This window comes from Rhinopithecus roxellana, chromosome 6, assembly GCF_007565055.1.
Source record: "Rhinopithecus roxellana isolate Shanxi Qingling chromosome 6, ASM756505v1, whole genome shotgun sequence".
Classification (NCBI taxonomy): domain Eukaryota; kingdom Metazoa; phylum Chordata; class Mammalia; order Primates; family Cercopithecidae; genus Rhinopithecus; species Rhinopithecus roxellana.
The window spans coordinates 82,897,599-82,913,851 of NC_044554.1; the positions used below are offsets into that span (position 1 = coordinate 82,897,599).

Genomic DNA, 16,253 nt, shown 5'->3' on the forward strand with positions numbered 1-16,253 from the left:
GCCCGTGCTGGCCGCGTGAGCTGGGGCAGGACCATCGCAGCCTTTAGCAAGAGGTGCAACTGCTAAGTCCCAGCCCTGTCACCTGTAAGAAGGAGCAGAACAAGCCTCCTCAGAAAGAAGTGTGACGAGTAAATGACAGAGCACATCTAAAGCACTCGGCAGGGTCCTGCAAATCCCTCAACAGCGCTGACTGAGTGGTCTTCCTTCTGCACAGGATGAACAAGGCGAGATGTATCTCATGACACCCCTAAAAATCCTGTGCTCAGATGAAGAAGCTGAGTTCAGGGGGAGTAACCATGCTTCCTGAAGCTATCGTAGAGGGTACAAATAGGAGCAGGAAAGAGATACACTCACAAACAACAAAAGAGCTTTCACACACAGGGCCAGGGATTCTCCTTTTGGTTATGCAAAATGTATTGGTCCTGGCTAGGCTCAGTGGCTCACCCTGTAATCCCAGCACTCTGGGAGGCCAAGGCAGGTGGATCACTTGATGTTAGGCATTTGAGACCAGCCTGGCCAACACGGTGAAACCCCGTCTCTACTAAAAATACAAAAAAAAAAAAAAAATAGCCAGGCGTGGCAGCACATGCCTATAACCCCAGCTACTTGGGAGGCTGAGGCAGAAGAATCCCTTGAACCCAAGAGGTGGAGGTTGCAGTGAAAGATCGCACCACTGCATTCCAGCCTGAGTGACAGAGGGAAGAAGAAAGAAAGAGAGAGAGAGAGAGAAAGAGAGAGAGAGAGAGAGAGAAGGAGAAAGGGAGGAAGACAGGAAGAAAAGAAAGGGAGGAAGGAAGGAAGGAGGGAGGGAGGGAGGGAAACAGGGAGGGAGGGAGGGAGGGAGGGAGGGAGGGAGGGAGGGAGGGAAGGAAGGAAGGAAGGAAGGAAGGAAGGAAGGAAGGAAGGAAGGAAGGAAGGAAGGAAGGAAGGAAGGAAGGAAGGAAGGAAGGAAGGAAGGAAGGAAAAGAAGGAGGGAGAGAGGGAGGGAGGGAGGATTTATTAGTCCTTGTTACCAACAAATTCAGATCATTCGTTCCTAGTGAAGACCATATGAAAAAAGGCCACTATTTACGCCTTTTGGGGAGGTCAAAGCTGACACCCCAACCTTAAAAGCTGTGTCAATGAGCATCGCCAGATTCAGTCCTCCACCAAGAGCCCAGAGAGCACCAACCCTGCTGAAGGTGGGGATGAGAGCCTGCAGCCTCTGTGGCCTGTGCGCTGGCAGGAAAAACAGGCCCCTGCCCTGAGCTGAGTGGAGCTAGCTGGTAGGATGCTGGAGAGTGGAGGCTCTGGGGCCATAGACAGGGTAAGGTCTGGACATGGAAGGTGAAACAGGCTCAGAGAATGCAGTAACCGAGAGCTTAGGATCAGCAAAGCAGCAGCTCCCACAGCCTCCCACCTTGTGCACAGGTGAGAAGGTCCAAAACAGAAACACACAGCTGCAACAGCGGAGGCCCCGGCAGGGTTGCAAAGAGCTATGGGAATTGGGGAGAGATACTGTCCCTGCTCAGTGTCTCGTGGGAGGACTGGGAGTCTCGGACAAGATGCCACGGACGTAAGATGAGCAGAGCCTTCACGGGGAAGAAGAGGCCTGAGCCATGCGGGAGTCAGAGAATTCTCAGGCATCATTTCATGAGAGAGAAACAGAGAGGCAGCCCCAAGCCAAGCGGGAGAGACGCTCAACCCGTGTTTCAAAGAATTTGGTCCTGGAGCTGGAGTTCACAAGAGGCATAGCAGGTTCTGTAGGCATACGAGCAAGGTGGGCTAGAGTCACCCACACAAACCTCAGCTTCATTTCTGATACGTGAAGATGGCAAAGCACCAAAAAAGAACACATAGAACAGCAAAAATCAGAGCTTTGAAATGCAACACCCATGAATTCTGGGCCTCAGAAGCTAGATGACAATAGGTAAGTTGTTTCATCTCCCTGGGGTCTCGAGGTTTTTCATCAGACAACGGGGAGAGGGGACTGGACAAGTCAGTCCCTGGGACCCAGCAGGCCTGTATCCCACTGCACGGCAGCTGCTGCTCTTAGCATGCAGAGGAGTGATCTGAAGATGAAGGTTAACTGCCTGGCATAAGTTAATGGTTAAAACTTACCAGTTAGGCCACTGAGCGTCTGTAGACGCCCAGCATGAATGTCTAGGGACAGTTTCTGAAGAAGCCATTAACTCTAGTCCCGTGTTCTCCATGAAGAGGACCAAGTCTTTGCCCTGGGCCTGTCTGGTGGAAGTGACAAAGCTCCTACATCAACCGCAGCCAGGACATGGGGATCCCTGATGGGAGAGCCCAGCAAAGGCCCCCAGGGCAGCAGGCGATGAGGGCAGCAGGGGATTCCGCTGACCTCCCCAGGACCTCCTGTAGTCTCAGCTTAAAAAGAGCAGCAAGTCTATCACCAAGTTCTCTCCCTCAAGTAGCAAGCTGGAGAGCGGAAGAAGGCTCCCGGCTTAGCAACTGCCCAGACAGAGCACAGGGACAGCAGAAGAAGATGCCAAGGCCACCTGCAGGAGCTGAGAGGCTGGACAAAGCCTGGGACCTCTCTCCTCTTGCTGCATTCTCCTTCTACAGACTCAGCAACACCAGCACTCCTGTACTTTATATCCAAGAAGGGCACAAACGGAGGCATGTGCAGAGACAGACACGGCGAGCTGGACCTTCGCAGCCAGGCTGCAAAGGCTGAGGATGAGCCAGGGGGTCTGAGAGCATCGGAGCCCAGGTGGGAAGAGGTTCTGTGTTCTTCCTGGATTAAAGCGGGAGCTGCGCATCGGGACCCCTGCAGGGCCTCTCCCCTACGTTACTCCTGTGCATGTTCCCCTCGCTAACTCCTGCGTGTGGTCCCAACGTGAGGTCTTAAGTTTACAAAAAAATTATCTGCAGGTCCATTTCACCTCTGATGATTCAAGATGATACTCAATACCCTACACAAAGTGCAACTCTAAGGAGCAGACGCATCTGCAAGTGGGCAGAGGCAGAAGAGGCATCTCACCATGATGCAAGGCTGCAGGTTTCAAGGATGGGATTCTGGTGCCTCCATCTGCTTGCCTAAGCTCCACAGAACCTCCCCTTCATTTCCTTCACGGGGGCACCACCTGCCACCCTTTCCTCCCTCTTCTCCCCTCCCCAACATCTGCTTTCCTACAACTGCTTCACTTCTCCTACTTCCTTTTTCACTCTTGCCAGTAAGTCGAGTGATAGCCAGGAAAAAAGCAAGTCATGATGCCCAAACGGCTCATGTGGCTTAAATGAATAAGCACTGCATTCCAGGAAGTCAAACAGTTGAAATCCCAAACTTTCAAGTGATTGTACATACGTTATTTGACTTCCCTAAAACTTAAATAAGTATTGTAACCAACAGCTAAGAGAAAGTCATTTTTCTGTTTATTATAGAAAACTATTATTCACTTTTTTTATGCAGGAAGAAAGTGAGGCTCAGGAGCTATCTAAGTCCATGTGGGCTGCTACACCAAAATACCGGGAGGCTTATAAACAACAGAAATATACTTCTCATGGTTCTAGAGCCGGGAAGTCCAAGATCAAGGCACCAGCAGATTCAGTGTCTGGTGTGGGCCCTTCTCAGGGTTCATAGAGGGTGCCTTCTTGCCATGTATGCACATGGCAGAAGAGGTAAGGGATCTCTCTGGGGTCCCTTTTATGAAGGCACTAATCACATTCATGGACACTCCACCCTTACGACCTAATCATCTCCCCAAAGGCCTCCACTTTCAGCTACCATCACCTTGGGGGTCAGGTTTCAGCACAGGAATCTGGGGGAGATACAAACATCAAGACCATAGCAAGGGGGACCAGAAAGGCTTCGGGAGACAAAAAGCCCCACTGGGATCCAAGCCCGGGTCTCTGCCTCCATCCACCCACTGAGCTGCATGGCCTGACCTGAGAGGATTTACTGTCCAATGGCTCAAGAAAAGAGTGACAGCAATCTTTTGGGGCTTCTCAAAATGTCCCAACGATGGCTCTGCCTCCCTGCCTGAGCCCCCAGCTGCTGTCTTGGTCCCCATTTCTGCAGGATGGTTCCTCCACATCGCCAGTGCCACAGAAGGGGCTCCAAGGGCCTGGACGGGAGGAGCCTGTGACAATGTCACTGACAGCAGCAGATCAACAGCTGTGGCCTTTAGCACCACCACACAGCAGCCACATGCTCCAGGGTGTGTGTGGGGCCTGTGGACACAGGTGCAAGTGCTCCCACATAGAGGGGAACACCGTCAAGTGGGTATAACAGCACACGCTACCACTCAGTCTCGGGTCTGATGCAAGACCTAAGCATATGTGCTGAAGCAAGGCTTCATACTCGCCTGAGGAATCTGAGTGCAGCGTCTAAGGAGCCCACTGGGCAATATACGTGAACACAGTAATCAAGGACTCAAAACCCAAGTGCAATAATGTGGGAGAAGCCACAGCCACATTCAGTTCCTGGAAGACTGAGCCGCTCCCTTAGCCGCGTGCCCTGCAGGAGCCGCTGAGGAGTTATGGCCCTCATATCCCCAACAACGACGGCATTATATTTTTGGAATGAGAAGGTGCTTTGTTATTGCCGGGGGCTTTCTTCCCTGTGGTTCAAAGCTGTATTATCAAAAAAATGAACACAGATATATTTCCCTGCACTGTGATCTGATAGGAATAAGAGCTTATCCATCCCTCAGCAAACTGCCAATTGCTGCCGTTAGAAATTCCATATTCAGTCATAGTTAAGGATTTTGGAATACACTTTGAACCGAAGAATTCAATCCCTTAAGCAGCTGGCGACAGGCCTCATTTAAGAAATGGAAGGAACAACAGCAGGCTCATCTCTGCAGCTGTGGCTCAGAGGTGGCTGGGCCTGCAACACAGTCAGGACAAGCAGCCCACTCCCTCATCCTACTCCGCAGCCGACACAAGGTGCAAGCAATGCGGACAAAGGCAACACACAACAGGGTTGAGGGACAACACATCCCAGTCCTCCTAGAGGAGGGGGAACCTCTCCACATCTGAAATACTCCCCCAAAGGTACTATCTTCCCCACTCACCACTGTATTCAGAAGCACTGCTCCCACACCACTAAAGGTGCACAGTACCCCGGGAAAGGAGCCTATCTGTGGACAAAAAAACCTCAAATAAACCACGGTCGGAAATCAGTTATGCCTAGGAGTGTGTCAACAAGAAACGCCTACTCCTCTGGGAAAGGGGAAGCCCTCTCAGGAGCAGGATGGAAAGCAAGAGCAGAAGGGCTCCACACAGCCCCCAGGAGGCCCGAGAAGCGCACCCCACATGACATCTGGAAGAGGCAGCCAGCAAGGAGGTGTGGCCAGGTCACCGGGGCTGCTGGTCTGGGGTTCAGAAAGTGGGCAGCAAGGCCCCTGTGCCATTCACTCTGCTCCTGCACGTGCTCAGCATTCTCCATAATGAAGACTTTAAAAAGAAAAGTATCTTGGGAAAAAAGAAATAGAGCTATACTAGTCTAGTTCTTCCAACTTTGTGTGTATGTGTGCAGGTATTTGTGTGCACGCCTATGCATATGTGTGTGTGAGCACAAATGTGTTTGCGTGCATCTGTATTTATGTGCGTGCACGTGTGCATATTTATGCATGTGTGGGTTTGTGTATGCCTGAGATCAGGAGGGTCGGGGAAACCAGCCCCCCCAGTCCTCACATGGAAAACAGACCCACGTGCAGTGAGTTCATGGTAACACGAAGTCAGCTTCCAGCATAGCCTTCCACTTGGAGCCCAAGGCAGGGCTGGAAACAAACAAAACAGCTGACCCATGAGGTCTGTAACAGTAGCAAAATCCCAAGACTCTAAAACTCCTCTTCCCTGGACCTACAGCCATGAGGACAACCTGTCAGGACACCTACGGAGCCCCCATAGGCAGGGCCAAACAGTAGATGGGGCAAAACACTGCTGCCACCCCGATTGCAGACCCAAATCATACCTGGGGATTCCGTAAGCACAGTCACCATCCCCAGGAGATCTGAAGGTTCAGGCACCAAGACAAGGTAGAAAACCACATGCTTCTTCCTTGGGATGTCTGTCACTTCCCACACGGCCTTTCCAGGCCACCTCACTTCCCCACTCAACAAAACCCTAAGCCCTACAGGACAGAGCCAGGCCTCCTTTGGTCACAGAGGCCATCGGGCAATTTAACCTCTCCAGGCACCCACAAACCTCAGTGAACATCACTAAACCTTACTCCAGGGTTCCCAGGTTTCCATGGCAGCTGAAAACCCCAATCCATCTATGCACAACTATCTCCATAATGAGGCAGAAAAGTCCCCAGGCCAGGGGAACGCCCTGGACCTCCCTGCTCCTGCCCTCTCTCCCCCGAGAGGCAATATGACGAGGCAGTGAGAAACCAGGGACCGTGTGCCACTGAGAAGGAGCTGTTGATGTGGCCAGGGGACAACTATTGAATTCTTATCTGAAATCAAATTCTTAAGAATTATTTTCTATGATTAAAACTGTGGATTTCAAAGCTCTTCGGTTTATTCTTGAGATGAAAGGTATACACCATATCCCAGCCCTGGCTTTCCTAAAGAGTTTTCTTCCCGTGGCTGCAGTCCAAAGAGGCCCCCACCCCACACATATCATTCAATGAAGGCCAACTCAGCTATAAAAAGTCCCACGGGAAAGCAACAGAATGCTTACCTTGGCTTCACATTTCTTGTGGCAGGAATACTTGCAGGCTGGAAGAAAAAAAAAGAGAGAGAGAGAGAAAGAATGTGTGTCAAGCAGTCTCTCTAACAAGAATTCTTAAATCTCCAAACCCTCTCAATCCTTCAAAGTCTCTAGCTTGAAGATCCCATAGGTGGCCTCTCTCTGGCACAAGGGAGATTTTTACATATGACACATGGCAGTGTGGACAGAAGGCAGTGAGGACATGGTGTGCAAGAGCCAAGTTACAACTATTGTCTGTTAGCAACAGCTCGGGTGGCTCAGGTGGGAATGTCTTGGGAGTAGGTTCATGAGCAGATTGGTTTTTCAAGGGGTATGTACATCCAGCCAAACTGGATCCCTAAAGAAGAATAGTGAATTTCAGCAGCAGAAAGCATTCATGTGTGCCCAGAAATTACAGCTGACCCCTGAAAAAAGAAGAGAAACTGGAAAATGCCCCTTAAGAATCAGAATTTAAAGTGTCCATGAAAGACTGGATTAGAGCCTTTAAATTTGTAAGAAAGTCATGCATCTGGATTCTGGAACTGCTTCCACTTCCGGCCAACCTGAGAACTGACTGTCAGAATAAATTCATGTCTAAATTCCTATAGAAGAATCCTTCCAGAGGGGCCATTGTGTGAATAGAGCGAGTCCTGTGTCCCTTTGGAGGCCCTAACAATGCGATGCGGAGCTGGAACCAATGCAGATTTCACAGGCCCTCCTGCCCAGAGGCTGCAGCTGTGATGATGAGGCATAAACCTCCCCATGACCACCATGGGCATGCTGCAAGCAGGCCTTGCAAGACAGGGAAAGAGAAATGAAACAGCAGCACCAAATAATCCCAGCACAGCCTCCTGTGCCAGTTCCAAGGGAGCGTCAGGTACATGCCCTCCCTTCCCTCACGTCTGCCAGCCCACAGAGACAGCTGTGAGAGGAGGGAAAGACACTTGGGTTGAGGAACAGTGACCAAAGCCTCCCATCCAGGCTCTGCCCCTCTAGCTGGGTCTCTGTTTCCTCCCACGGAGCTATCATGGGTCAAATGGAATCCTTCAAGGGACCTTGCTTTGAAACTAGAAAGTAATGTCCATAGGCAGAAGTGTGTGGAACCTGAAGACCAAGGCCTCGGAAGTCAGAGAGAGGGACCCCACATCCCAGCTCTGCATGTTGACGCCCTGTGAATTTAATCAATGTCTCACTCCCCCTCCTGCACTCCATTTTCTATGACGTGTCAAAGTCAAAAACGTTTGTGTAGGGTTGAACGAGGATGAAACAGATAAAGTCACTTGCCCACTACCTGGCAGTTACTAGAACTCCAGTAGTTACAGCTAGGTTGTTATCTTTGTATGATCTATTTTTTTGAATTGCTGAATTGTCTTTCTATACCTCTGAGGTTTGTGAGATTATTCCCAAAGACATGTATTTATCCTACACCTTCTAATGGGCAAAACACACAAAGGTGATCAGTGATTTTCAAATCAAGAGAGACTTGCCATTGGGAAACAAGGGGCTTCCACACAATAGTAAAAGTCCAGACAGAAACCATCCCCGGCAGAGGCCAGCACAAAGGACTGAGATAAGGAGAAGGGCGGTGGGCAGGCCTCTGGCCTCTGGCTGAGTGAGAGTCAGGGAAAGAATTCTGCCCACACACGTCTACCAGCATGTCACAAGACCATGACATCACACAGCAGTCAGCCTTCCAGATGGCCCCGGGTGACCTCAACTCATGGCCCCCATGCCAGTGTGTAGCCCCCTCCCACAGTGAATCAGCTGGACTGTGTGACAGTGCAACCTGGCAGAGGGGATGCTGTGTGACTTTTGTGGCTAAAAGGCATCATGGCTTCTGTCCTGGTCTCCAGGATCACTCATTCTGAGGACAGCCAGACGCCATGTTGTGAGGACACTCAAGCGGGCCTGTGGAGAGGCCCCCATGAAGAGGAACTGAGACTTCCCACCAACAGCTGGCCCCAGCTTCCCAGCCACAGAAGTGCACTACCTTGGAAGCTGGTCTCCAACCCCAACCAACCTTCAGATGGTGCAGCCTCTCCAGAGACCCTGAACCAGAACTGCCCAGTCACCTATGTCCCAAATTCCTGATCATTGACATAGTGGGAGATAACAGATTCTTACTGTTATGCTAAAGTACTAACTTGGGGGGTCATTTGTCATACAACATACCAACTCAACACAAAAAAAGGGCCCTGGTCAGTACAAGGGTGGCACTGGTATGATACATCCATGGTGGGTGGTCCACTCGGCCACCAAACAGCCATCTGTATCGTAGGGCAAAATCATTAAATTTCAATTATCATAGTGAAACCATATAAACTGCCCATCAGCTAAAACTGCAATCCTGAGAGGAATAGCCATTGTTTCTGGTATGTAGACAAATGACCCTCAAAGTTTTACAAATGTTTAGACTAAGACTTTACATTCGATTGCCAGCAGCATGGGTAATCCTCAGAGTAGCAAGTCCACTGTCAATCTATCTGTGGCCCAGCTCTGGCCAGCACTGCACCAGGCAGCATACAAGATACTTTCCTGTATGTTACTGCACTTGCTCCTCGCAAGCACCTCTCGGGGAGAAACTGTAAGGATGTCTCAGTCAAGGCGGCAGCCATGGTCCGTGAAGATGGGACTCCAGCCCGTCTGTACATCAAGTTCAGTGTTTTCATCCAGCCGTACTCTCCCTGCCTTTCTGACATATTACAAAATATGAACAGAAGAGTGCCCAGGCCCAGCTTCCTATCCTGCCACCCACAGGAGATGGCCCCCTGCCTGCCCTACCCCTAGCCTGCCCTAACCTTGCCCATGCCAACCCCAGCTCCTCATTCACGCCATCCTGCACCCACCTCCCCTCCTGGGCCCAGCTCAACTGCCTCTGTGCCTGAATTCACACCCTTCTGTGCCACTGACCTATCATGGCAGGTCATCATGGCTTGTCGTATCATGATGATTTCCCTGTGTCCACCTCTCCCAATGGGCTGCAAGCTCATCAAGGGACAGCGTCTCTGTTGTGTATGACCAGGGTCTCACAACAGCAGCACTAACAAGAGTGACAGGCAGCTGATACTCTCAGCACCTAAAAGCTTGAACTGCATGGGTATTACCAAATTTCTACCACACCCTGTAAAGAAGCTACCTACCTTCACCTGGTTTACTAATGTGAGACTGGGGTTTGTGGATGAGACTGAGGATTCATGTGCTAGACAACTGTGTCCCAATCCCGACCTGTTCCAGGTCTGCTTTCAGAAGCCCATAGCCAGTAGGACCACGTGCTGTGGAGACCTCACTACCGGATCACCGTTTAGGGACTCGGGGCTGTGAAGGTGCTGGCCACAAGGGAGGCTCCAAAACAGTGGAAGAATTTCACACCAAAATCCATCTCCGAAGCACACAGGCCCAGAAGACAAAATGTACATGTTCTTTTTGACCCTCAGCCACACGGACCCACTTCCTTTTTGGAACAGCACTTGTGTGAGCTGTCAGCTAAACTAGCCACCTTCTCAGGGAATGTCATTTTTATTTGAAAGAACTCCTAGCAGACAAAATGTGGTTATTCAGACTCGAGTGCTTGTCATTTTCTCAAAAACGAAGTGAGTCTGTCATCATAAAACCATGTCAAAATTTGAGATTTCAAGTGAAAATTATAATTTTAGAAGACTTGTACCCAGGCCAGGCCTGGTGGCTCATGCCTGTAATCTCAGCACTTTGGGAAGCAGAGACAGGCGGATCACTTGAGGTCAGGAGTTTGAGACCAGCCTGGCCAACACAGTGAAACCCCATCTCTACTAAAAATACAAAAACTTAGCTGGGCATGATGATGCGTGTCTGTAATCCCAGCTACTTGGAAGGCTGAGGCACAAGAATCACCTGAACCCACGAGGCAGAGGTTGCAGTGAGCAGAGATGGCGCCCTGGGTGACAGAGTGAGGCTCTGTCTAAAAAAAAAAAAAGAAAAAAAAAGACTTGTACCCATCACCAGAGCCTAACAACTCCTAGGACATTTCTGTTAAATCAACAATAATATTAACAAATGTGGGGATTTTCCTGAGACTGTATAACAAATATGTCAACATTTCAAAGTTCTGAGTAATTGTCAGTGGACCAATAATTTCCAAATAGCCAGTGCGTGGTGTTCCACACTGGGTAAAAGATGTACTTGGTGTGCAAGACAGGCCAGTGGATTTTAATAAAACAGAGTAGGAAAAACTCTACCGATACACTTTCAGATTCCACAGTGAAACTGAACTTTAAGCAACTGTCACTTGAGTTTTGGTGTAGAATCAAAATGGAATATCTACAATGGCCTGAAGAGCCTGTTAAAATGCTTCCTTTTCCAAGTAGATATGTTTATGGGGCTAGATTGTCTTCAACACTTCAAACCCAAATATTGCAGAAAGACTACATGCAGGGGGAACCAGCCTCTTGATTAAGGCTACATAACAGAATCACAAAACAATGCCCCTCCTCTCACTTTGTTGTTTTCAAACGTATAGTCATTTTTTATTAAGCTTATGTTCATTTTAACATATAATTGGTTCATTACTGTTGCTTTTAAATGACTTAAATATTTTTGATATTCATCAGTTTCCTATTTCTAATAGGATAAATCGTGATGAATACAAACCACACCGACAGGAGCCCTTTAGGGTCTTCTAGGACCCTAGCAGTGGGTGCCTGAGACCCGCAGCACCAGGGCAATCTCGTTCATTCTCCTTGCCTGAGGCTCTCAGAATGGGGTAAGGACCCAATTTTGACCAATAGAAAGGTAAGTGAATTCTCCCACGGGCTTCTGGCGAAGGCCTTCCCACTCCTATGAATGAAGCAAGAGAATGAAAATGCCTCAGCCTCTGGAACTTGCCCCTCTGAGCGCAGAGCTTGACCCATAGGAGGAACCTGGAGAACTCAGGCTGCAGAACCGGGGCCCAGGCACACTGCTGGGAGCCCACCAGCCGCCGTACCTCCCCCTGCAAAAGACACATGCCCTGCTGACTGGGAGAGGCTCCATCCACGCAGCCCGTTATTGGCTGCACGGGGCCTTCCACAAAACTCCACGTACTTTAGACGCCTTGTTCCACCTGTTCCCACAGGAACCAGGAAGAAAGGCACATTCTCGCTCCGTTGTACAAACAGCAAACCGCAGCACAGAGCAGAAGCTGCCTGCTCTGGGAGGCAGAGCAGATTAAGCAGTGACACCAGCTGCCAGTCCGGCTCTATGGGGGCAGAGCCCACCTCCCAGAGCTGGACTGGAACACCCAGTGAACTGGTGTGCAAAGGCTCTTCTGTGCCTGGTGCAAGAACTGGGGCTCCACATGTGTGAGCCCACTAAAGCAAACATCTACCATGAGCTACACACCAGGACCAGGAGCAGATGTCCAGGGACCTCAGGAGCTGAAAGTCTGATGCTCACTCCAGCCCTTCACCAAGGATCCGTGCCAGTCATGTCCCCTCTGGCACCCATTTCCCCTTCTGTAATTAGGAGTAGAACAGGGTGATAGCCAAGATTCCTCTCTGCCATGAAAAAAAAAGTATACCTAAGCAATAAAAAGATAAAATTATATACACACACACACACACACACACACACACACAAAATAGTAGGTAGCTACTGAAAAATTATGATCTCAAACTATTTCACATGTGAAAGTTCTTGTAAAAGGTAAGGCTAACAGATATACAGCGCTCTGTGTTACATGAAATAAACTTTGTGAAAGACAGATATATGTGGTGGCCTCATCCATAGGAGAGAACATGACACCGGAGAGAGACATCACAACTCAGACAGAAACGAGGAGCCAGATAATAAAACTAGGAAAACTGGTTACTCCATGAAAAACATCATAAAATAACAACATAAATACCATGAATTTTAGATGCATCAATCATAGAACTGATTCAGAATTGGGAAAGCTGAAATCAGTATTAGAATAAAATATCAGAGAACATCTTTGTGACCTTGGAGAAGGGCAGGCATTCTAAAACAAGGAACAAGAGCATGAACTCAATGAAAAGAGTAGATCGGAAGAAACCAAACATTACAACTTTTGCGTGACAAACAGGCCACGAGAAAACTTACATAAGCAACTGACTGGAATGTTTGCAATGTACAAAGTGGAAAGATAAGAAACTGACCTTTTCTGAGGACAAATGTCATTAGAAATTGGCAAAAGTTCTGCCTAGTATCACATATAAGATTTAGTATTCATAATATAGTGAATTCTTAGAAATAAAAAAACTGATTTTTAATTTTTTTAATTTTCAAAATGTTATTTCTTTATTTTTTTTCTTTTTAGAGATGAGGTCTCACTCTGTCACCCAGGCTGGAGTACAATGGCATGACCATAGCTCACTGCAGCCTCAAATTCCCAGGCTCAAGCAATCCTCCTGCTTCAGCCTCTAGAGTGGCTGGGACCACTGGCACGTGCCACTGTGCAGGCCAATTTTTAAATTTTTTGTAGAAATAGAGTCTTGTTTTGTTGCCCAGGCTGGTCTCGAACTCCCGGTTTCAATAGATTCTCCCGCCTCGGCCTCCCAAAATACAGGGATTATAAGCATAAGCCACCTCACCGTACCCTAAAATAATCTAATTTTTAAATAAGCAATGAGCAAAGGATTTGAAAGGCTATTTTGCTAAGTAAACAGAAAATGCTGCAGGCAGCTTTTCTGTATCTTTTTAGATGTTCAACCTCATGTAATCACCAGATGAATGAAAAACATAATAAAAAGAAGACATCACTTTTCATCTATCAACTTGCAAAACTGAAAAGCTGAAAAATCTCAAGTGAGATAGTCGATGACATTCCATGAAAGTAGGCTCCACCAAAAGCATTTTCCTGTGAAGAGCCTGTCCCTTCTCCAGCCCAGCTTACCCTCCGGCGTCTGAGCGGGTATATGGCAGGCCCCTTCTCATGGCTTTGCCTGAACACTCAGCTCCACAGCTGACAGTCTGCAAACCACACATCAGTTCCCTTGTCAGACGAGGTTTCCAGACTCATGTTTAAGAATCCTGGCTCCTGCTGTAGCAGTTACAGCCCAGAGCTGTCTGGCTTGGAAACGCCCAACATTTTTATATGTTGTCTTGGAACTGCTATTCTTCACAACATCTCCACGAGCCTTGGGAATCCAGGCCACTGTCTTACAGGGTTGTCAGAATCTTTTATACAACACTCCACACATATTGACCAAGTTATAAACAAGCCTGTGAGTCACCCTCTGCTTCTCTTCGCTTCAACTGTCAAGTTTGCCAGCCTCTCTGTGTCCCAGTAACAGGCTCCATGAGGCAGGAGGGGAGTGACTGACCCACAGCGGGGGACCGCCAGAAAAGGCCTGCCCAATGCCCACATTCACTGCTCGACCCCGTGACCCCATTGTTGCCTTGTTAGTCTTAAATAACTACCGTGTTCTCCTGGAGTCCTAATACTGCACCTGGCCCAAAGCAAGTGCTAAAAAACACACACCTACAAACCTGCCCGTCTATCTCCAAACCTTTATCTGTAATCACTTAGTGTATTGCTGACTGTGATGGACTCAAAGACAGGACACAAAAGTCTCATCTCTTTTTCCTAGCAGGTGCTTAATAATGTTGGGTTAACCGAGTGGAATAACACATTACCAAATCTTTCTTACAAAACTCCCTTCATCCCATTTTCCCTCTGGTCTCCTTTTCTCAGCTTTCTCCTTGCTTCTTTTCTCCTTTCTCCTTGCTACCTTTCTCAACTCTCATCTCCTTTGGGCCTTCCCTACAGCTGTCTCTCTTGTGCAGTGCTTCTTTATTCTGTGCCAACCTGTCCCATTCCATGCTAGTCTCTCTGATTCTACTAGATCACTATTAGATTCCGGAAAACCGTCTCTCAGATGGGGAGCATTTCCGCATGGTCTGACCTTGGATCCTCCCTGGATCTACCTTCTTCCAGGGACCAAGTCCCACTTGTAACTTTGGGGGCCCAATCTACTCAATTCCAGAATGCCAAAACTCACCCATAACAGCGCCTTCCTCTGTCCTCTGTGAAATACAACCAGTTTGGGATATCGGTGGCAACTGGACCATGTTAGGCCACCCAAGGGAACTCAGTGACATGTAGTGAGAACTGGTTGCCTCAGAGTCCTAACTGATGGTATGGGCACACCAGCAAGGTTTTGACCAGTATAAGAAAAACCACAACTGGACACTTAACCCCATTGCTCAATGTCATTTCTATCTTTTCTTTCCCTTACTTGAAGTTCCAAGAGTAGAGATAACAGGGCCCTTACACGTTAATGTAACAGTTTTTAAAACATGAAGTGTTTTCTTCCAACTTAACCACATATGCAATTTGCATTTAACTAGGAGGTTAAAATGTGAAAGTCGGGACCTGAAAGTCCAAGAATGAGCCAGAAAATGAATGGTAAAAAGACTGGCCTGCATCACAGAATATGCCCCTAACCCTTCCCTATCTATCATCACCATCAGTATCATCACGATCAACATCATCATCACAATCGTCACCACTGCCATTGTTAGTATCACCATTAACTGCACTACCACTATCACCATCACCAGTCACAGCACTATCATTACTGTCATCACCATCATCACCACCATCATTGTCACCATTCATCAACATCGTCACCATCACCATCATCATCACTGTCAACATAATCACAGTGCTATTGTTACCATCAACCACACCATCACCATCACCATCAATTACACCATCACCACTCGCCATCAGCATCATGATCATCATCACCATCACCATCTTCACCAACATCACACCATCATCAGCACCATCAACACCATCAGTCACTAATATACCATCATCATCAATTACGCCATCATCCACCATCACCATCATCGTTACCATCATCACCACCAATTACAACATCATTATCGGCATCACCACTGTCACCCTCATCACCATCACTAACAACATCATCACCACCATCATCATTACTAACACCATTGAACACTTTCTGGAGCTCCCCAGTGCTCTTTGTGTTTCATGTGTATTTACTCTGCTATTCCTCACAATGACTCTAAGCAGAAAGAGGAAGAGCAGGAACACTGGCAGGCTGTCTCCACCATCCACCTCACCTCCACCATGCTCTGCTGCTTCCCCAGAAATAAGCCAAAGAAAGAACACCTCTACCAACACGTCACATCACTGTGATGCATGATACTTACATAATCTATGTAAAGGGCATACCTTGTTGTCTCTAGGTAATATGTACACAAAGGAATCAAAATGCAAATGTGTATGACATATGTGAATTATAAGTAGAGAACACTATGAAACTGTCGATTTGGGGAGCAGTATCTACATAGTCTATTGAGAAAGAGAAAATCCTAGAGATTAACTACTCTGACATACAAATTGTAAAGAACACAGCACTGAGGAACAGAAATAGGGTGCAACTGTCCAGGGCCACAGCTTCCTGTGGAGCAGCCCATCCCTGACTCTGCCAGGCTCCCATCTACACTTGCAGTGACTGCCAGGACTCCAACTCAACTCAAGCAGCATCCTCACATCCTGCCTCTGTCCCGTCTACATTTGTAGTGACTGCCAGGACCCCATCTTAACTCAGTGAACAGCATCCTGCCATCCTGCCTCTGCCTGTCTACACCTGCAGTGA

At 48.2% G+C, this 16,253-nt stretch overlaps 1 protein-coding gene across 11 annotated transcripts in view; it reads right to left on the bottom strand.

Moving 5' to 3' along the window:
- Nucleotides 1-16,253, bottom strand: part of TNS3 (tensin 3) — a 310,203-nt gene that overhangs the window by 224,961 nt on the left and 68,989 nt on the right. For 7 of the 11 annotated variants that reach the window (XM_030932719.1, XM_010374408.2, XM_030932722.1 and 4 more), the window contains exon 3: nt 6,637-6,674. The exons of 1 other annotated variant lie outside the window; for it this stretch is intronic. Coding sequence is in view for 3 of the 10 variants with exons in the window: in XM_030932718.1 (XP_030788578.1) it covers nt 6,637-6,674 (38 nt within the window). In the remaining 7 variants the exon portion in view is untranslated. Of the gene's footprint in view, nt 1-5,021; nt 5,041-6,636; nt 6,675-13,510; nt 13,598-16,253 lie in introns of those variants that run through there. 3 more of the 11 variants (XM_030932724.1, XM_030932714.1, XM_030932715.1) reach the window with 3 other exon arrangements.